Source organism: Budorcas taxicolor, chromosome 4, assembly GCF_023091745.1.
Source record: "Budorcas taxicolor isolate Tak-1 chromosome 4, Takin1.1, whole genome shotgun sequence".
Classification (NCBI taxonomy): Eukaryota; Metazoa; Chordata; class Mammalia; order Artiodactyla; family Bovidae; genus Budorcas; species Budorcas taxicolor.
In genome coordinates, this window is record NC_068913.1 from 65,802,065 (window position 1) to 65,824,570 (window position 22,506).

At 38.9% G+C, this 22,506-nt stretch overlaps 1 protein-coding gene across 1 annotated transcript; it reads left to right on the top strand.

Annotated features, from left to right (window-relative positions):
- The first annotated feature begins 1,365 nt into the window (after positions 1 to 1,365).
- KBTBD2 (kelch repeat and BTB domain containing 2) lies at positions 1,366 to 21,613 on the top strand. The gene is made up of 4 exons (XM_052638532.1): positions 1,366 to 1,579; positions 10,589 to 11,099; positions 16,131 to 16,296; positions 18,920 to 21,613. Exons 2-4 carry the CDS (start codon positions 10,930 to 10,932, stop codon positions 20,453 to 20,455), a joined length of 1,872 nt encoding a protein of 623 aa, XP_052494492.1. The 5' UTR covers positions 1,366 to 1,579; positions 10,589 to 10,929; the 3' UTR covers positions 20,456 to 21,613.
- The last annotated feature ends 893 nt before the right edge of the window (positions 21,614 to 22,506 follow it).

Consider the following 22,506-nt stretch of genomic DNA (forward strand, 5'->3'; position numbering starts at 1 on the left):
TACCGTAGTCCCAGACATACATATCTTGGTGTGTATTCAGTTGATTTAATCTGGTCTAAAGAAGCTCTTCAGTAACATGTGTGCATTTAGTTTATAATTGGTCACGTACATTCTCCAGATTGGGCTTGTGCCAAGAATGGAAGTTATGCAGGTGGGTGAAGTCTATGTGGGCATTTCTGACAGTTTAGTGATCTATGAATAAATTGTATCAAACTAGAGAGTAGATCTGTGACTTTTCTGCTTGCTAGCAAGCCGTACCAAGTTAACCACACCAGAGTGGGCCACAGCCTACGGCTGTTACAAAAGCCTCGCTTAGTGAAGCTGAAGGCTCTCCTTTGGAAGTTACTGGGGGGAGCTGGAAGCCGAGGCATTGCAGCACAAACTAGCTGAAAAGCCTTCCCTCCACACGCCAACGGTTCACTCTCCAGAACTGCAAGCTCTTTCAGGTGCTGCTTTGAGTTTTCCCTTGGCCTTGAGACCAGGACATGAAGTCTCTCTTGATGAGCACTGGAAAACCGAATGTGCTCTGATAAGTGGAGAGCGTGTTTTGGAGAGAAGGGGCCGAGGAGACAAAGCCCACTCAGCCTCCCAGCGTCTTTCTTCCCTGGTCTGGTGTTGTCTAGTCCACCTTGTTCCCACTCCGGGACTCAGCCTGCAAATTTCTGTATTTCGAGAGGGGGAAAAAATCAGTCTACGGCATAGAACTTGGTGCTTGGCTGTCCGCATTTCCCAGCACTGAGTTTCTCTGTGCTCTTTTCACCAGGCTAGGCCTGAAGCCTCCCTTATCCGCACCCCCTGGCGCCCCACACCCGGGCTCCTCGGAGGGCGACCCCTCCGCCGCGCACGCGCCCTCCACGGACTCTCCGCTGACCTTCCCAGGGAAACCCCTTCAAAAGCGTTTCCCCGTCACCTCGCGCCTTCCCCACCCTTCCTGCTCTTTCCGCTTCCTCCACGCGCCTGCGCGGACCCAATTGTTTTGGCTTTCCGGTGGGATCTAGCAAAGGAAAAGGGCGGGGGAAGCGAGGGTAAGGGCGGGCGGGGTTGGGGGGGGTGGTCCCAAGAACCCGGGAAACTGCGAAACCGACGTTTGTGGTGCTAGGCGCGCGCCTGGGCGCGCGCGGCGGGAAAAGAAACCTGGAGAAGGCTGGCCCACGGTCCGCTGTCCGCGCGTCCCCGGGTCTCGAAAGGGGCCCGCCAAGAGGGCGAGAGCGCGCCGCAGGGGCGGGGTGGGAGCGGCAAGCCAGGCGTCTCGCGGCCCCGGGGCTGACGAGGCGGCGAGGGCGGGCGGCGCGGCTCCCGGGGGAGGAGCCTGGCGGTGGTCGGGCCCAGAGGAGCGTGCGGCGGCGCCCGAAGAGGACGCAGTTTTCCGCTCAGGACTGAGCGGCCGAAGGAGGGCGCGAGGGGAAACCGGAAGGAAGGGGAGGCGGCGGCGCCAGCCTTCCTCTTAGGGAGGCGGAGGCGAGACCCCGGCCCTAGCCGCCGCGGGAGGGCCACGCCCCCGCCGCCGCGCTCCTGGGGCCCAGCGTCTTCGGGGCCGCCGGCCGCACTGGATCCCAACCCTCAGGACTGAGGGACTCGGGTGAGCAGGCGTCTCCAGCTCCGGGCGGGGGACCCGGGGGCGACCTGTGGAGAGCCAGGGAAGGAGGGCCGCGGCTGGAGGGGGTTCGGCCCTTTGTGGCTCGGCGGGCAGGGGGCGGCTGTGGCGGCATCTTTCAAACCGGAGACGTTTCCGCCGCGGGCGGGGGATGGGCGCGGGCGGCCGGCGCCTCTGTCCACACCCGGCGGCGGCCCCGCTGCGGCCCGGCGTCCGGCCGGTGCTTGGGGCAGGGGCGGCTGAGCGAGTCGCTCGCGGGGGCGTTTCCGGCCGCGGGTCTCCCGGGCGGCGCCCTGGCCCCGGCTGGAGCCCGCGTTGCCAAAATCAAGCTGTTTCCCTTGACTACTCGCGACGTGTTCGCGAGACGGTAGGCAGTAGGAGGGCAAGCCCTGCGTTTTTTCCTTGTCCGGTACTTCTTAAGTAACCAAGAGATGTCTAGATTAACAGAGGTCCCATTGTGGGTCTACTGATGATTTTAAAAAGAAAGCAGAAGCTGCCCTTTGAAACGGAAAATTGTGTACGTATTTACTTTAGACTGAAATCTCTTAAGTTATTTGAACTCGACCACCTTTCTCTCCCTGTGAATTGAGAAGCCGTGGAGTAGACTATCCCGATGTGGAGCGGTTATTTTGAGTTAACGGCTCTTTTATTTCCCCTGGTTTATTAATCAAAGCTCACTTTCTACTACTTCAAAGGGAGAATAGTATACCACTTAGAGTTGTTCGATGCCACGGATGACCCCGTCAAAATGAAAATAGAAAAAGAATCGAAAATGTAAAATTACCTGTGAAAGGGTTTGTTTCTGTGAAATATCTAGCTAAAGTATCAGCGTTGTAAAAACGTAGGGTACAGGACGTCACGTGTTGTTGATAACATGAATCTGTACGTCTGGCTCACTTAGCATTCAGGCATTTAGAAACAACCCTATCAGCAGTGTACTCTGACTACAGTTATTTTTTGTCTTTTCTATTGAGACCACTAATCAACAAAGTGGAATTAACAGTGGTTCTCTATTTTAAAGTAAGGTGGGTTGGTTGGTTGGTTTTGCTTCCCGCTGTGTTGTGAATTTTTGCCTGAGTTTTTGAGTCGTATGAACTTCAAATCTCGAAATTGTGAGTGGCTTACTTTAGTTAACCTTAGGTTAGGATTTCCGCCCCCCCCCCCTTTTTTTTTTCTAAGAAGGACTTTTTCTGACCGAAAGTAAATTGAAAAGTCTAACCAGTCAATTGTTTTCCAGCCTTGAGGATGTGGAATTTTGCTAATATTAAGATTACTTCTTTACTTTGATCTTTTGTTGGTCTAGTGCTTATTGAAGCCCCTTTAGATTGGGCCCTGAAATTCTCAAGAGGTTGTTGTCCTCAGTAAACAGTACCAGGGCTGTGGCATTCCTGTTGAGCTTGGTTTATAGTTCATGCTTTTCTGCATGGTTCTTTTTTCTCTACAGACAGCTCTTTGTCGGAAGAGTTTTAAGTGCTCTAACTCTCCTCTCCTTTTTGCTCTCCTAAGCATTACCGCAGAATCAGCTCGCTTTGGTTATTCACATGGCGGAGGTGGTTGGGAATAGAGGTGTCAGTACTTCAGTCCACGCTCCTCCACAAATTTTCTTTCTCCTAGTTAATGGAAATAATTAGCTATTTCATAACATCCAAACATTGAACACTGAATGTGTTTAAAGTGAATGGTAAATTTATAAATTTGAATGCAGTCTTAAAAGGCAAGAGATTATTTGGTTTTCGCAAAGATTTTACTCATTTACTTAGAAAAGAGTTGTTTTTCTTCTTGCCCGTATTTCTAAGAGCAGGAAAAAGGATTGGTCCTGATGTCACAAAAAATATGAATGGAAATACCAAAGTCCTTCATTATATCTTAGTCTTAATCATTTTCAGTTTTGTAGATTGAATAGAGCAGTTTATGTTCAAATTACTCAGGGTATTAAAAATGATAGGTTGTTTTCAAGTAACTTTTTAAATATGTGAAGCTTACTCCCTGTTCACTTGCCAGGATTTTTCAGCACCTAGATTCTTCTGTGTGGGAAGGAGGGATTATAGTAGGAGACTCGAAGAAAATGTTATCATTTAATGAGAGATACTTTTTCAATTTTTCCCTTTTTTTTCCCCCTCAGCTCCACTCCCTCCCATACTTCTGACAAGTGGTAACGTGTAAATAGGTTTCATGGTTGGCAGGGGATTCTAGGTATTCCTCAGTTTACCCTTCTTTTTATTTTTTTTAAGGAACTGAGAAACTTAAGTAGCCATAATTGTTGTTAAGTGATTGTGCCCTTAATGACCTCATGAATATATTTAATATTTGGGAAATAGTTTTGTTATTGTGATTGAAAACAATCACTGATTTGGTGAAAAATGAAATCTATTGAAAAAGTTAAGGTCAGTTTTACTTGATATTTCTTCAGCTTTCTTAACTCTGCAGAGCTGAGGGGGAAAAAAAAAGTGATAACCAGAATAAAAGGACAGACTACAGTCATAATTATTCTATCACAAATGGTGTTTCCTTTATGTTAATTTTTTTAAAGTGAGATAACTTACTGATCATAATGTAGAACAGAAGCCTATTCTTGTGACCTGAATTTACTTGGGATACTGAGCATAATTAACTTGATGGAGTCAGGCAGTCTTTTCACACTCGTTGGAGGGGTCAAGAAGGAGTAGACCTAGGTTCTGAACTTTATTAGAGTAGAGGAGGCTGTACGGAAATGTCTCAAACTCATACATTCTTTAAAAGTCAGGGTGTTTGTTTTTTAATTGATGTTTGTCACAATTCCAGAAAATTCTGTTTGTGTAGTAGTTGACAATCAATTTGAAGATGAAGTGGTTTTCCAGACATTCCCAACTGTCAGGGTTGTTTTGATAACTTGAGAGCAAACTCTTTCTAGCACCAATATATTGTCCTCCCTGAAGCAGAAACCTGTCTTTTCACTGAAATGAAGAAAGGCTTGTTCTATGACTGGTGCCTTCCTGGCTATCACTTATTTTTTTGCACAGGCATCAGCCTTCTCAAGGTTAGTCTTTGTTGTACTGGTATGTTTCATGATTTGTACCATCAAAAATACTCCCTAAAATCTTTGAAAACATTTTTTTAATCTAAAATGGTATTCACCCAAGGCAAAAAGAGAACTGTGTTTGAGTGTTGAAACCTTGTAATTAGGACTCAGACCTGTGTAGGTATGAAGGTTGAGAAGGTGGGACGGTACTACAAAAAGCTTGACCAGTAAGTGAGTGTGTTAAGTAGAATAATTACAAATTATTTTTTTTGCACAGAGTAGTAGTTCTGTGTGTCAGGCACTGCTCCAAACTCTCCATAGAGCTCATTTAATCCTTAATCCAGTTGAGAATTCTGTTTTTATCCCGCATTTTACAGATGAGCATACTACAGCACAGAAAGGAAATAACTTATGAAAGGTCACACAACTAGTAAGTTGCAGAGTTGGGATTTCATCCCAAGTAGTTTGGCTCCACAGTCCATGCTCTAATTTTTTGGCAATACTTGACATTAGAATAGCCTTGGATTTTTTCTAACAAGTTAGATCTTCTATATTGACATTTGTAGCACTGGAAGTTAGAGCATCACCTAAGTTAATAATATACAACTTGAAAGTGCTGCATACAGGTGATGACCTGTAGTCCACTGCTCTTGCTCTTTATCACTGTTTCATCATTACTGTGTAGTTTTTGTGCAGTCGCTGTTTGCAGCCTCCTCCGTTTTTTCACCTGGAAAAGGAAATGGCAGCCCACTCCAGTATTCTTGCCTGGGAAATCCCATGGACAAGAGCCTGGCAGGCTACAATCTATAGGGTCTCAAAAGAGGAGGACACAACTTAGTGACTGAACAACGACCCTATGTTTTTATCCTTCCTGGTTTCACACGTATAGCTCTGTTAATTGCTGATCAGTCTCATTTTCACATTCAGTAGTTATTCAGTCCTTTATTCTTTATCCTCCAGATCTTGTCTGTATAACATTAGGAAAACTTGTTTTGTATCTGTTTATGTTTCTATTGGGACTTCCTTGGTGGCTCAGACGGTAAAGCGTCTGTCTACAATGTGGGAGACCTGGGTTCAAGCCCTGGGTTGGGAAGATCCCCTGGAGAAGGAAATGGCAGTCCACTCCAGGACTATTGCCTGGAAAATCCCATGGACAGAGGAGCCTCGTAGGCTACCGTCTAAGGGGTCGCAAAGAGTCAGACACGACTGAGTGACTTCACTTCACTTTCACTATGTTTCTGTAGCTATTCTGTGGAAAGGTACTATAAATGACACACTTGTGGGAATGAAAACTAGATTTCAAAGTAAAGTTAGATACACTTGCTTCCCCTACAAAATTTATAGTCACATTAATTATGCAAGGGAGGAAAACAAGTATTGAAACAACTTTCTGTAAGAGGTATTTCAGATTTTTAAGTAGAATTGTGTGTATTGCTATGGATTGTTGACTGATTTAATCCTGATGACCATTTAATAACAGAATGCTCTGAAACTATCTTGTGTGGCAAAATTCACTCAGTAGAACCTTGGAGACTTGGGTAGCCTAGAAAAAATGTTAGAATCCAAGTTTTTGCTTTTTTTTTTTTCTCTCAGTTGCAATTCTACTCTTAATAGGAAGCTTTTAGATTAAAACATAAGTTGGTCTTTGTTCTCTACTTACTTGCAGAAAGTTGGTGAAGAGTAGAAGAAAGGATATCATCCTGTATACAGCATTCTAACCTTATTCATTGCTCTTATCCACTGGTATCAAATAGATCAATCAAAAATACTGAATTTAGCCAAGAACTTAGAAAAAGAAATAAGAATATGCATACTTTTTATGCCAGAGTACATTTTACTTTGTTAGATTCTGAATGTCATTATACTGTGTTTGTATGACTCCCGTTTAATGCTTTTTCTAGTTGGCTTTTCTCACTGTGAAATATGTCCTGACAACTACCTTTAAATTATAGGACCTTTCTATTCATCTTAAGGTGCCTGATACCTGGAAATGTGGCAACTGATAGTGGATTCCTAGTCTTTGGCCATCAGTTCATCTGCTGAATCCACGTGTTCATTTGATGTCTTTACACAGAATTGTTTTGTACACATCTTCTGTATTTCAAATATATATAAATAAGTTGTGCCTACTAAGTCCCTTCAGTTGTGTCCGACTCTGTGCTACCTTTGGTACTATAGCCTGCCAGACTCCTCTGTCCATGGGATTCTCCAGGCAAGAATACTGGAGTGGGTTGCCATTTCCTTCTCCAGAAATGATGTAGTTGATTTTTTTAAAAAGAAAGAAATTTAAGTGTTTTTGACTCTAAAATAGGTTTTTGTTGTTGTTTTTTTCTCATTGTGGGTTTCTTTCAGCAGATTAGAAAAGTCCTTTTTTTCTAACCTAAATAAAGGATACTCACTGGATTTTTTAAAAGTGTTTCAAAAGTTGACTGAGCCTGTAGTAAGTAGGGAAAGTGGTTGTGTGACTAGGTAAGAGATGTTAAAATATTTCAGTTGAATGGTGGAATACAGACAGGTTAGATTAAGAATTATATTTAATTCAACTTTCAAGGATTTAAGGTTTGTGCTTTTTCCTTGTTTTTATGACTTGAAAGGGAAACATTCTTCTGGGGAAAATATCTTTGAAGTGTGTATTTTTGTTACCACCTTTTAAAAAAATTCTTAATATTTGATCAAGAAGCAGCCTAAAACAGAGATTGGTACATTTATCCTGTAGTCCGTTTTTGTAGAGAACATTTGTTGAATCATGTCCGTTCCTTTATATGTTGACTTCGCTGTTTTCAGACTGCAGCAGCTTTAGCATTTGAGACAAAGACTCTGCTTACAAATCCTAAAATATTTTGTCTTTATGATGAGAAAGTAGTGTACCTTTTGAAAGTTTGAGTTTTTTAATTAAGTAATCATTGCATATGTTAACAAAATTTAGAAGGTTTAAGTAAGTCTTCAGTAAATGTTTCTTTCCTCTGTGTGTGAACCACTGTTAACAGGGGGACAAATGCCAGCTGCCTCCTTTGCTCATTTTACTTGTGCTACAGTTGTTTTTATGGTAAAGGATAAAATTTCTTGTATTACTTCTCTATCAAAAGTTTGGAAATGAAAGATCATGACAGCTAGATTTTACTCTTTTGCCTACCTGTAGATTTGAGTTTGTCCAGAATAAAGACACTCTTTTTAAATGATAGACATGTTTTGGCTGTAGTAAGAGTAAATGACTTGGTGTCTTGGAGCTCTCACAGTTGGCAGCTCTCAGTCTGAGTACTTACAGTGCAATGACCAGCACTTAGTAAATACCCAGAAAACATCTGTGGAGTTAAATTTAAGTAGCCATTAATTTATGATCGAAAATTAAGTAAACAGTTTCATTGATACCTGGGAATTAAGGGGAAGTTTGTAAAATGTGTCCAATGTTTGGTTATTAAGTAGGATAGTTCAGACTTTGTGAAATGTTTCAGAGTGTGTAGTATATTGATTTTAAGGGCCTTTTGAAGGTTATTTGTTGGCCATCTTAAACTTTGCCATTTTTTACATTTTCAGGTAATACATTTTGAACTCTTATGTTTCCAGAAAAGCAACACTTAATTTTATTTTGAATTGTACTAGATACTGATCTGTGTAAATTATTAAATTTATATGATGTCTGAATGACTTTTGCTGCCTATTTTAATGTTGAGATATCTTAAATAAAAATTGTTAGGGAGACAGTGTACCCTAGATATCAAAGGGAGGGATGGAAATAGGGGGTGTATAAAGCAGTGACAATAAGATTGTATAAAGTTGGCTCACTGTGTAATTTTCTAAAACCAGACTAGTATTGTTTTAATACAGTATCATGAATATGATAAAAAGAAATCAAATCTAATAAAATGGAGACACACATAAATGGGGCTCCAAAAAGGAACTGCAAAAAAATCAGGTTCGGAGAGTATGAAGTCTTAGAGAAATAATCAGAGTGAACCTGTACAGCTACCCTGCAAGGAATTCTGGAGTGTAGTGTGTCATCTAAATCCATCCTGGCCCTGGCCAGCAGCTCCTGTCACCTGGTTTAAAGATGGATGGGGACAATTTGGGGTCGGTCCTACAGCTGGGGTTAGGAATTTTAGCCTAGCAATATATACATTTTTGTCAGATAAATTTTTAGAGGCAGAATTGAAAGATTGAGATAATAAGCATTTACAGTGCCAAATATTACATCTTCTGTAATACTTCCTTTGCAGTTCTGATATTCAAAAAGCTCTTAATATCAAGTTAAAAAAAATTTTGTAAAATTTGAACTGAAGTAATGAGACTATATAGTATTATTTTTCATACTGTTCACATTTCCCTCAGTGAAAATAGGATGTTCAGTTATGGAGTTCTGTCCCAGACTGCTTGTAGTACATGATATATGTACCACATTACCTTGACAAGATTTGAGAGATCCTAAATTCCAGAACATAGCTGGCTCTAAGAGTTTTGATTAAGGGCTTGGAGGGATGTATCAACTTACACTCCTGTGTGAAAATGCTCATTTCTAACACCCTCGCTAACACTGGGCCTTGCTGCATTATTAATACATGAAAATAGCCAGTGATTTTAGGTATCGTTAGCCTTAGAGGTTATGCAGTAAACTTAGATTTATAGGGTAACTTTCAGATCTGGAAGAGCAAAGTCATTACCTTAAATGACCCAAAGTCTCTGGCTTTGCACCTGTTTTAGTTACTTCCTTATACTTTACTTGGCTGGAAATTTGACAGTCTACATCAGGTTAGCAGTTTATGTAATAGTATAGCTTGGCCCGAAGTACCGTGTGACCTCTTTGAGAGATGGATGATATTTTTGTGAGAAAAAGTTGTAGTAGTTCCAAATGATGGTCAAATAGTTTTATAGTTTTCATGTCAACAACACTTGACTTTCTGATTATGGAACTAAGAATCATCTAATTAGGAAACAGGAAGTAGTTTCCTAACTATTAGTACTCTATATTATACATTCTTTTTCCTTATTTGTAATTCATTTGCCATACGTTGCTGCTGCTAAGTCACTTCAGTCATGTCCGACTCTGTGCGACCCCATAGATGGCTGCTCACCAGGCTTCCCTGTCCCTGGGATTCTCCAGGCAAGAATACGGGAGTGGGTTGCCATTTCCTTCTCCAATGCATGAAAGTGAAAAGTGAAAGTGAAGTCGCTCAGCTGTGTCCGACTCTTCATGACCCCATGGACTGCAGCCTACCAGGCTCCTCCGTCCATGGGATTTTCCAGGCAAGAGTACTAGAATGGGGTGCCATTGCCTTCTCCTGCCATACGTTATACTTAATTCCAAATAATATTTTAAAATTAAACTTTAATGCAGCTGGAATTTCTTTGATGAATGGTATTGGATTTTGTTTTTCCTCCTGGGGGTGTCCAGTGTTATTTGTTGGAATAACCAGTCTTCTACTTTGAAGACTTCTTTATCATATCTAATACCTTTTCTTGTAACTTGAGTGTATTATATTTACTTGGGTTTTATTTACTTGCCTTTATTGTAGAACTGTTAATATATTTTAATATTTGATAAGTCATGAGGAAAGACTTGCCTCCCTTTCACTCAGATATCTTGGCAATTTTGGGGAAGTCTTCCAGATGAATTGTCTAAAAACTGGACTTGAATCTCCTGAAAATTTTAAATTTACACATTTTAAGAACATGCATATTTGTATAATATGAAGTCTTCATGTAGTAATATATTTCTCTATTTTGTCATACTGTATGTTTTTGTTTTTAAAGAACTTCATAAATGTATGCATATTGATATGTTCTTTACTTTCTGAAATGTTTAAATTTTTTATAGAAGTCAAAAAGATAAAACTACAAATGTAATAAACTTTTAAAGTATTCCTTTTCTCATGTTTTATTTTTATGGTAATGTCTAAAGTTGAACTTCAAAAAAATGTAACTCATATGTAAGTCTGCTTAAACATTGTATTCTAAACATGTACTGGCCTAGATACTCTGACTGATATTTTTTTTTTTTTTAGTTATTCCAGAGGATCCACCAAACATAGGATGTTGCCACAAAATCTACCTCGTGTGTTACTCTCTTTTGAGATGAACAACAGTTGCAAATTTGAGCAAGATGTGTGCAGACTGTGTTGAAAAACTCTGAAGAACCTAATTAACACAGGATGACCTAGTAGTGATTCTAAGCCTATAGCAAGATACTATTCATTAGTGAGTGTGTCAGTCTTGGTTCTGAATGCTGCAGATATCAGCAAGCAGAGTTTCTCCTTTTTTTATTTCTGAAGCATTCACTTGACCTTCCATCAGTAAGACTGACTTTATTCTAATCTGTTCCTGGAGATATTAATGGAATACAGTCATGTCCACTCAAGAGGAGAAGCAGATCAATACTGAATATGCTGTGTCCTTGTTGGAGCAGTTAAAATTGTTTTATGAACAGCAGTTGTTTACTGACATAGTGTTAATTGTTGAGGGCACTGAATTCCCTTGTCATAAGATGGTTCTTGCAACATGTAGCTCTTATTTTAGGTAAGTACTTTTAATCTTGGTTAGTTTGTAATTTCAAGTGCAGAATGTTAAGCTTGTTTTAATCTTCTGATAGAAATTATTTTAAACACTATTTAAAATTAAAAAAATTAGATGTCTTAATGTTTTGCCTAAATTTTCTATTTGGGTGATAAAGTGCTTGCCAGTCACCTCCTGTGTGTGTGTGTAAATAAGGGACAGGCAAGGGAAGGTTTTACAAAGATTAAATACAAGAAATTTGAAATTAAGGTTAAGTTTAATGATGTGGAAGCAAGAAGGTTCAGAATACAGTACTGTTTTTTTCATTGAAAGAGAAAGGAAAATGAATGGTGTAATTTTCACTTACTCATAAGATTTTAAAATGTTATGCATTTAAGAGTTACTGTATACTTGATAATAACTTCTAGAAGATAATTGGTAGTGTTTAGATGTGTTAAGGACTTTTTAAAAATTTTTTATTATTATTAATTTTTAAAGGACTTTTATTTCCTTTGAAAAAATGAATTTTTTGCTCACTGTTGGTTACTTTGATCATTTGTGATCTTTTTAGCCTTATCAGACTTCTTCCAGATTGAAATAGTTAATAACTGATAATGTTCTCTGTGCCTCAGAATTTAGAAGTTGATTTAATTGTTTGATAATTATAAATAAAACTACATTTTTATGACTTTTTACAACTTTTAATCTTTTTAAGGTAGGTTTTCCTTTGTTATGTGTTTCATGGGAGGAATAGAATTAAGGCATAGAAATTCCTATGTTTGGTCACTGACCTTAGGTTGAATCTTTACTTAATATTTGAAAGGGACAGAATGAATAAAGATGAATTAAATGTGGACTGGTATATTCGTACAACAAATCTTAGCTGGCTTAAGTGGCTATCATTAGTGAAACTTACTTTATGCTGCTTTTTAGTGGCAGCTATAGACAGGACAGGTATAATCTTAATTTTTCAAAGCTAACATAGAAGAAGGTGTAGAAACTTCACATTCCCCAGTATAACACATCTCATGATGATTATAGAAGCTTAGGCCCAGATTGGCTTGTCAGTTGCTTTGCTGTGCCTGCCGTTTTTTCAGGTTTAACTGTGGATATTTCATAGTTTCAGACATTGAAACTATTTTTATCATAGAAGACTTAGCATATTTGCAAACAGTGATTCTAGAAAACCTAATAGACCTAGAGAGGATCCTTAGAATCCTCTTGTGTTTCTACAGATAGAGATTCTTGGATTTCAAACCCGGAAGTTATGATTCTTCTGGGTCTAACTCAGTGGGTCCGAGTTAGAGTTTCAGGATTTGTGTATTTTAAGAGCTTCCCAGATGATTGTGATTGTCAGGATTGTTTTTGTTTTTTCATCTCCTTTGGCTTAGTAGATAGTGTCAGGAATTCAGTTACAGATTCAGTCAAACCTAGGTCCATTAGTTCTCCCCCCCACTTTTTTTTTTTTTAAGTTCTCCCTTTTTAATGGCTGTTAATTATAAATTGATTATTCTTTATTGGAAACTTTATGACTTGTGGATTTCCAGATTGGTATTTGTAATCATAGACTCTTCTGTGGTTATTACCCTAGTAGTTGTCTTGTGTAACTTTTAAACCTGTGCAGAAATTCTTTTTGCTTAATTGTCATCTTTATCAGGAAGGTAACACATGCAATTATGGGTTAGGTGTCTTACCTTTTTTCTTCCTTGTTAAATTTATTTTTCATTGTATAGACAACACACTGTTCTCTAAATTCTCTAGCCATGAGGTTATTCTTTTATCTTTTAACTAACTGGGTTGGAATTGGCTTCCTGGAAGGCTAAATAAAAAGTTTAAATATTTCATTAGTATCACAATTTAAAAAGCAACACAGTCTCTTTAAGGCTGCTTGTTATTATCACTAGTTAGTTCCCTTCTTTAGCATCTTGGTGTTCTAAGAGAATATATTCTCCCTAAAGCAAATCAGATAATAGGGATTTGAAGTAACAGTAGAAAGAATAGTTCTGCCCATGTTTGGGATTAAATCCATCCATCTTTACAATCCTGTGTCTGGGCCAATTTCATAATCCACAAGACCAAACCACATATATTAATTTTTCCTCCTATATATATCTTTTCTCTGGACTGGATAGATAGTTATTATATATTCCCACAATAATAACTTGATCTTTTCCCAGGTTTTTTCAGCTGGATTCTGCTTACAACTTTGTAGATTTCAGTATCCTTACATATATCGCTATCAATTTAACCATTAGAAATTTCCTATGAGAAATTTTGTCCTTTGAACTAGGTACATTCTTTTGCAGTTTACCAGTTTCATTCCACCAAGAATCAAAAAAAACTTTTAAAATCCCAAGAACCTCAAGTAATAGTTTCTACTTCTTAGTAACATATACAGTAGACGCCAAGTGAAAGGGATTACTTGAGAATTACTCAGCACCTCTCTCACCATGGTAATTCAGCCTGCTGTAATATTATGCAATTCAGCATTTATTCTTTCTCTGAAAAGCCTGTTTCAGATTTTTATGATCAAGTTGGCTCAGCTTCCCCTAGTGTCTTTCGTCTTTGGGAAGCATAGATCCTTCACAGAAGTCCATTTATTCTGGTGCCTTAAACTATAGCCTGGAATAACCAGTCTCAGTGTCCTCTGCATAGTCAGCTGTTCTCTTGACCTACTTCCTCTTCCAAAGTTAACTACCTTCTATTGGAACAGAGAAAAAGCACATGACCCCTAAATCTTCATTTTTGCTCAGCTCTCTTGTAATTCTCTTTCAGGTTGCTTTTGCTTATCGCCCATGTGAGAAGTGACTTGTGAAACAAGTGCCACCAGTAGTCTTAGGTGCTTTTCTTAGCGTTTTCTTGTTACATCTTGGATGTTTTTTGAGAATAATTCCTGTTCTCCTTTACTTTGATTACGTTTATTTATGGCCATTGTGTATTCTCTGGGAGGCAGTTTTCAGATACCCTGATTGATGTTTTCATTCCCTTTTTCCATTCCCTGACTGCCACTTTTCCATTTCCTAACTGCCTCCAGTTAGCTGCTGTTCTTGCTGCTCCTTGTGAGCTACACCAGAAATCACCAGTGCTTTCCTAACTACTTCTGCTGCATTTGTTACCCTTGAGGCTCTAGTTTTTGACACCCTGCTTCCCTTGCCCAGAGTAGCATTATACTGACTGGCTTGTTCTTATTTCTCTGATGAATGTTTCTCAACCTTTTGTCATTCTTACTTTTTCTTCTAATAGAACTCTACCTCAGGTTGGGCATTGGGAATCTGGGTGGGTTTTTCTTTTAGTTTTTAGTCTCGCTCATGTAACTTAACTTGGCTTTAACACGTGACATTTTGTAGATAATTCACAGGCTATTGCATTAATGCCTGACCTTCATAGTTTCAGTAATATTAAATACTTAATTGGTTATTGTATTATTTCTATTTGACTCAGCTGCCCACACCTTCAGTTAAACATATCTAAAATTTAACTCAGCTTTTTTTACAAGATTAACTTTTTTCCTCCATCTTACAGTTTTCCTCTCAGTGGTTAACAGTATATTTTTTCAGGCATTTACTTGAAAATAAAGAGCTAGCTTTGATTCTTTTCCTATCTAAGAAAGGAGCAGCAAAGAACAAGATGGTTAGATAGCATCACACACTCAATGAACATGAATTGGAACAAATTCTGGGAGATAGATGAGGACAGAGGAGCCTGGCATGCTGCATTCCACAGGGTCGAAAAGAGTCAGACACAACTTAGCAACTGAAAAACAACAATCTACTTCCTATTCTTATTGCCAATGTTCAGAAAAGCACCTGATCTTGTTGGGTTTTTTGTAAAAGCTTTTGTATCCATTTCTGCCATCCTCAGTCAGATGGTTCTTACTTCTAACATAGATTATTACAGTAGCCTAAAAAGCAGTTTTCTGGCCTCCAGCCTTTGGCTTTTGAGATCTGCCAGTACAGAGTATTCATTCTATAATGTTCTATTATGCTAGTGAATCCATGCTCAGAACCTTCAGCATTCTTCATTATCTACAAGGAAGTTCAGTAAAAATTTTGGCTCTGCTGTTGGGCTTGCGTGATCTTACCCCCGATGCAGGATTGAACCCAAGCCCAAGCAGTGAAAGCACTGGGTCCTAACCACTGAACCGCCAGGGAATTCCCTCTTGGGTCTCATTTAAGCCTTCTGTGATCTAAATGCCTGAACCTCTTAGGTTCAGCCGTCTCCCCCCCAAAAAAGTTCTTATATTCTACCCTGACTGACTATTTCATCCACTTTGAAGTGTTTCTAATCTTGTCCTTGAGGTGCCCAGGCTAGTTGTTGTGATACTGCACTTTAGATCACTATAGGCTTTTCTATATGTTCAGTAATACTCTTTGCATTTTTTTTCATCTCTTCCCTATATGTGGACGTTTTAGTTTGTATTCTTCATAACATAATTTCCTTTACAGCATATTTTCCTGCATGTAATTTTTTAGGAAACTGTCCTGCATATTTTTTAGGAAATCATTTGAGTAAGTTGAAATTTTAACAGCTTTGTTGAGAGCTAATTTACATACAGTTAAGTATTTCAGTATATTTAAAGAGCTATACAACCATCTCTACAATCTAATTTGAAATATTTCTGTCACTTTATGCACACTCACCTTTTTTACCCATGGCCCTAGGTAACTACTACTCTCCCTTCTGCCTCTGTATATTTGCTTTGGGGGGATATTTCATATAAATGGAATCATATAGTATGTGGTCTTTGGTATCTGCCTTTCACTGGCTATAATGATTTTAAGGTTTGTCTGTGTACGTATTAGAGTTTCTTTCGTTGCTAAATTCCATTGTGTGAATATAAGGAGTAAATTAATTTTGATACTATCATTCAGAATGGCATAGTAGAAAAGTTTGGTATAGCTTTGGCACTGAATTATACTTTTCTGTTGCCTCCCTCAAAAGTTTTTCCCTGTAAGTTGTCCATCAGCAGATACCCTAAATAAACATTCTCTGTGGTCTAGTTTTGGTGTTTGTTTTTAGCTCTACTTTTGTTTCCCCCTCCCACCCTTATTGTAGGGCCATGTTCATGAGTGGACTGAGTGAAAGCAAACAGACACACATACATCTGAGGAATGTGGATTCAGCCACCTTACAGATAATAATAACCTATACATACACGGGTAACTTGGCAATAAATGACAGCACTGTAGAACAGCTTTATGAAACAGCTTGCTTCCTGCAGGTAAGCAGTTTTTTCTCTCAGTTGTATGTGTTAACTGTGGTTTATTTTTCTTAAGAAGCATTGTTTTATCAGTGATGTATTATAGCTATGTAATTTTATCGCAGATTTTAGAATGTAAAGTTTTTCTTTTTAAAATGTATAAAAGAAAAACAATAGAATTTGATCATCTAGTAAACTTAGTTTTATGATGGGAACTTTACTGAAAAGAGGTGAAAATTTCATAATAGTTTCATATTTTGCCTAGTATACAACAGAATTTAGATCTTAAGTAAAAAGTTTTTAACAGTGTTACTAAATTTAAATGCTTTGGTGTTTTGGCTAAAAGCTTAGATATGCTAATTTTTGATGGTATTACTTTTCATGGAAAATGTCAAGATTCTTAACAAGTTATCAAACAGATATTTGTAATAGCATGAGAACACACTGAGCTATTAAGAGTTAAACTAAAAGAAAAAGTGATGATATATTTACATATGATAAATTGTTTCACTCTCTCACTCTTTGTTTCCCCTTCAACATTTTTATTTTTGGCCATGCCATGTGGCTTGTGGAATCTTAGTTCCTGAACCAGGGTTGGAACCCATGCTCCCTGCAGTGGAAGCAGAATCTTAACCACTGGACCAACGGGGACTTTCACCCTTCAGTGTTTCTTTTAAATTTTAAGAGGCATATAAAAATATTTTCCAGGACTTCTGGTGGCCCATTGGTTAAGAATTCACACTTCCACTGCAGGGGACATAGGTTTGATCCCTGGCCAGGAAACTAAGATCGCACATGCTGTATGGTGTGGCTAAATAAATATATTTTTCTGATTTCTTTTCCTATTTGGAATAATTCTTTGTATTTTCAGAAATAAGTTTCTCCAAAGGGAGAATCATCAGACTGAAGGTTAAATTTTGGTAGCATAGTTCATGATACCTAGTGGGTACTGGATAAATGCGTGCTGAATAAACGTCAGTGACATTGGTTGAGCACCAGTTTAAGTATCTTTCCTCCTTTTTAGTATGTACTCTTCTCCCCGCCCCCCAGTTGTGCAGTGTCTGTAATTCTGGGGAAACTGAAGCCCATGGTAGCTTCCTGGTGCTTTACAATGGAAGACATTGATATCCTGAATCCAAACCTAAAAGGGAGAAATGCCTGCTGTAAGCACTGTCTTCTATAATTTAAATTATTTCATTACTTTTTTTAAAAGCCAGGAACTAAAAGCAGGTATTTTTAGAATTGCTAAATAATTGAGGAATTTTAAGAAATTTGGGTTTCAGAACACTGTTACTGTAAATAGTGACACCTTTCCTTTGTTTTTTAATCATGTTAATGAAACCCTTAGGCATATGCTTACCCAATGCAAACCCAGACTCTGCCTCCAGGACTAAGGTTGCCCTGGCAAGTCTGGGACGGGGCATTTTATGACTGCCAACATGGCTTTCACTATTACCTGCATGAAATGTTTTTATATGCCAGATACTGTACTGATGCTATATATCAGTTCTCATTTAATCCTAAAATAATCACTTAAAGGATTTCCCCGTTTTATGCAGGAGAAAGCTGAGGCTTAGAGAAGAAAGCTACTTGTCTGATATTATACAAGTGTTGACTGGCCTATCCAAGTTTTGAATCCAAACAACTTGACTTCTTATCACAAACTGTTTCTAGTTAATCACTGTGATCTGGAATAAATATAGTAGGTAGCACTTGTAACTCAACTGAGATGTTTTGTCTTGAGAGAAAACAAATCTAGGAAACTTTGAGTGGCTAAGATGGGTTGTTAAATGTAGATTATTTATAACTGCACTGTTTTCTTTTGATTGGTTATCCTAGTGCTCCAGGTAAGAAAGGCAGGTAACTATTGTTAGGCATTGTGTGTTGCTGCTTTTTTATGAATATCTTATACACGTTGACAAAACCAGATTCTCGCTTTTCAACAATAATCATTTCCTGTACTGATTTACATTGTTCTTATTTGGTTTTCTCAGTTACATATTTTTTAAAGCCTAAAAGTATTTAACTTATGCATGAATTTCCTTACCTTTAGGCTGTTTAGGTTTTTAAGAGTCATTTATTGGGGGGTCTTGTTTGTGTGTAGCATGTGGGATATGAGATTTTAGTTCCCTGACCAGGGATTGAACCCGCACCCCCTGCAGTGGAAGCTCAGGGTCTTAAACACTGGGGAAGTCCCCAAGAGCCTGTCTGATGTTATACTGACTCCTAAGTAGGGCAGTTAAGTAGGCCACTAGACAGGAAGAAAAATGCAAAACAATACATTTTGAAAGTCCCTCAGTCGTATATGACTCTTTGTGACCCCATGGACTGTAGCCTGCCAGGTGCCTTTGTCCGTGGTAATTCTCCAGGCCAGAATACTGGAGCGGGTAGCCATTCCCTTCTCCAACCAAGAGATCGAAGAACCCAGGTCTCCTGCATTGCAGACGAATTCTTTACCATCTGAGCCACCAGGAAAGCCCCTGCACAGTCTTCTAGTTTTTTTTATTACTGGAAGACACTATCTCTTAGCCCAAAAGTGTATCTAAAAATAAAACTACAGTATAAGGATTTGATTAATATACTTGTGTGTTCATAGCAAATGTCTAGCTTGCCTTTATCAGCCTTGTTTTCCCCCCATTTTTAGGTAGAAGATGTGTTACAACGTTGTCGAGAATATTTAATTAAAAAGATAAATGCAGAGAATTGTGTGCGATTGTTGAGTTTTGCTGATCTGTTCAGCTGTGAGGAATTAAAACAAAGTGCTAAAAGGATGGTGGAGCACAAGTTCACGGCTGTGTATCATCAGGAAGCTTTCATGCAGCTGTCACATGATCTACTGATAGACATTCTCAGTAGTGACAATTTAAACGTAGAAAAGGAGGAGACAGTTCGTGAAGCTGCTATGCTGTGGCTGGAGTACAACACAGAATCACGATCGCAGTATTTGTCTTCAGTTCTTAGCCAAATCAGAATTGATGCACTTTCAGAAGTAACACAGAGAGCTTGGTTTCAAGGTCTGCCACCCAATGATAAGTCAGTAGTTGTTCAAGGTCTGTATAAGTCCATGCCCAAGTTTTTCAAACCAAGACTTGGAATGACTAAAGAGGAGATGATGATTTTCATTGAAGCATCTTCAGAAAATCCTTGTAGTCTTTACTCTTCAGTCTGTTACAGCCCCCAAGCAGAAAAAGTTTATAAGCTATGCAGCCCACCAGCTGATTTACATAAGGTTGGGACCGTTGTAACACCTGATAATGACATCTATATAGCAGGTGGTCAAGTTCCTCTGAAAAACACAAAAACAAATCACAGTAAAACAAGCAAACTTCAGACTGCCTTTAGAACTGTGAATTGCTTTTATTGGTTTGATGCACAGCAAAATACCTGGTTTCCAAAGACCCCAATGCTTTTTGTCCGCGTAAAGCCATCTTTGGTTTGCTGTGAAGGCTATATCTATGCAATCGGAGGAGATAGTGTGGGTGGAGAGCTTAATCGGAGGACTGTAGAAAGATATGACACTGAGAAGGATGAATGGACAATGGTAAGCCCTTTGCCTTGTGCTTGGCAGTGGAGTGCAGCAGTTGTAGTTCATGACTGCATTTATGTGATGACCCTGAACCTCATGTATTGTTATTTTCCAAGGTCTGATTCATGGGTAGAAATGGCCATGAGACAGACGAGCAGGTCTTTTGCTTCAGCTGCAGCTTTTGGTGATAAAATTTTCTATATCGGAGGGTTGCACATTGCTACTAATTCTGGCATAAGACTCCCCTCTGGCACTGTAGATGGGTCTTCAGTAACTGTGGAAGTCTATGATGTGAATAAAAATGAGTGGAAAATGGCAGCCAACATCCCTGCTAAGAGGTACTCAGATCCCTGTGTGAGAGCTGTTGTAATCTCAAATTCTCTGTGTGTGTTTATGCGAGAAACCCACTTAAATGAGAGAGCTAAATACGTCACTTACCAATACGATCTGGAACTTGACCGGTGGTCTCTGCGGCAACATATATCTGAACGTGTACTCTGGGACCTAGGGAGAGATTTTCGATGCACTGTGGGGAAACTGTATCCGTCTTGCCTTGAAGAATCTCCATGGAAACCACCAACTTACCTTTTTTCACCGGATGGAACAGAGGAGTTTGAAATGGATGGAGAGATGGTTGCGCTACCGCCTGTATAGTCAGGAGTTCAGGGAGTGCACACTTCGTCTGTTTGCTTTGTCATTTTCTTTGCTTAATGAGAGACTATGGAAGGACTGAATGAGTACATTAAAAAAAAATCTATCTTTGATAAATTTTATTTTTATGCCCTACTTAATATTTGCATCAGTATAATATATATCAGTGAGTCTTAAAGATATGCTTCCATAATATGAAATAGATTATCCAATAATTGAGAAACTTTTATGTGTATCATGAGAGCATAACAATCTGGATTATCTAATGTTGTTAGCCCTGTGTATGTACAGTTCCAAAAGTTCACTTATTAAAAAGTAGTTTCCTGTTCCTAGTGTGGTATATCACAAATGTGCTGAGGTTATTTTGGTAAATGTATTTCATTCCCGTGCTTCTGTTTTGAAGTCCTGGAATATAGTTTTTTTCAGTGTAGTTAAGTGAGCTGCACTTAACACTAGTGTCCATGTTGGCATAGAAATGTTGTCTAAATCCTATAGTTGAGGAAGATCTTCCATTTTATGGTATTGCACAGGGAAAGTATGACTGCAGGATCAGTCTAACTATATACTATTAGGTGCATGTACTCTCTTTTCACTAACTTATACTTGTCTATCTAGCATACAGGTCTTCCAATCAGCTGGTCACTTACCAGGTGTGGACTTAAGTTGCTGGGCTTGCAATAAGAATTGCTAGTCCCTCACTGTGCGGGTCTGTGTGGAGCCTTAATCAGTAAAAGCCTCCACTCTCTGCGTTACATTAACATTGGCTCATGCACACTACTACCTGCTGCTGTTGTATTTCTCCATCGTCAAGATTTAGAGTGGGCTAACCAGGCCATTACATCTTAATTTAATAAGCATTACTGTAGAGTGATTGTGTATAGATAATTTGTTAGCTGTCAGGATGTGTTTTTTTTAACCTGTTGTGTGTGTGGGGGTAGGATTAGAAAGGTGAACTGTTCAGGAATCCTCTGCACTAGCGGTGCAGAAGAGCAGGTAACTAGTGCTGCTCTGGCATTAATCCCAGGAACCACTAGCAGTAGCGGGCCGCCGCCAATCTAACGTGAGCACAGGTGCTTCATGACAGACATTACTAGCATGTTCAACTGCATAATGTTCTGGCACTGTATTTTGAATGATATTAATTTATTAAATAAATTGTATATATTCAAAATCTGTTTTTCTTTTGTGATGCAAATGGTGTGATTAATGTGTGATTGTAGTTTTAGGGGGTCAGCTTAGTTTGTTACCAGTGATTTCTTCAGAATTTTGAGATTATATGTCTATTTGTCTGATTTGAGCCTTACTGTAGCAACATAAATTACAGATCAATGACTGCCTTTCAACTGTAGTTGCCTATTAGACTCATCTCTGGGTACTTTTGAAAAAACTTGGGATGATGCCTAAGCCTCATCCCAAACAAAGGAAACCACAGTCTGTCTGTACACTCTTCAAAGCAGGAGTCTTTTGGAACCTCATTGGTTTAGGCCGTAAATATAAAGGTTTGATTCTAGATTACCTAGATTAGATTCTGGTCTTCCTAGAGTATATCATTGATTGTGTTTTGCCGCCCACTCCTTATTGAGTAAAGTCCAAATTAGGTCTGTTTCAAAATTATAGGAAATCAAAGAAAAAAAAATCCTGAGAGAATCCAGGTGAAAAAAAAAATACATATACATAGTTCTCTTCAGCTTCTCTTCAGGCAAGAAAATGGAATTAAAATATTTAAAGTGTTTAGAGTAAAGCAACATAGAATTCTGTGTCCTGCAGAATTATCCTTCTAAAGTGAAGGAAAAAGATTTTTTGGCAGTTCTCCAAACTTCTTTGCCTTACTGTCACTTTTATAACTTGTGGCAAACTCTGAATCTTAGATGAGTTTAGCTCTGTCTGCCTTATCTAAATACAGTTGGGTTGCTGATAACTGCCACAGAAAAGAACATAATGATGTAGACTGGTGACACTATAAATTTTTGATTATCATCCTCAACTAAGTCCTCAACATTAGCAACCTGTCCATTCTTCAAAACAATGTGAAATCTGTAGTCTCCTTAAATCTT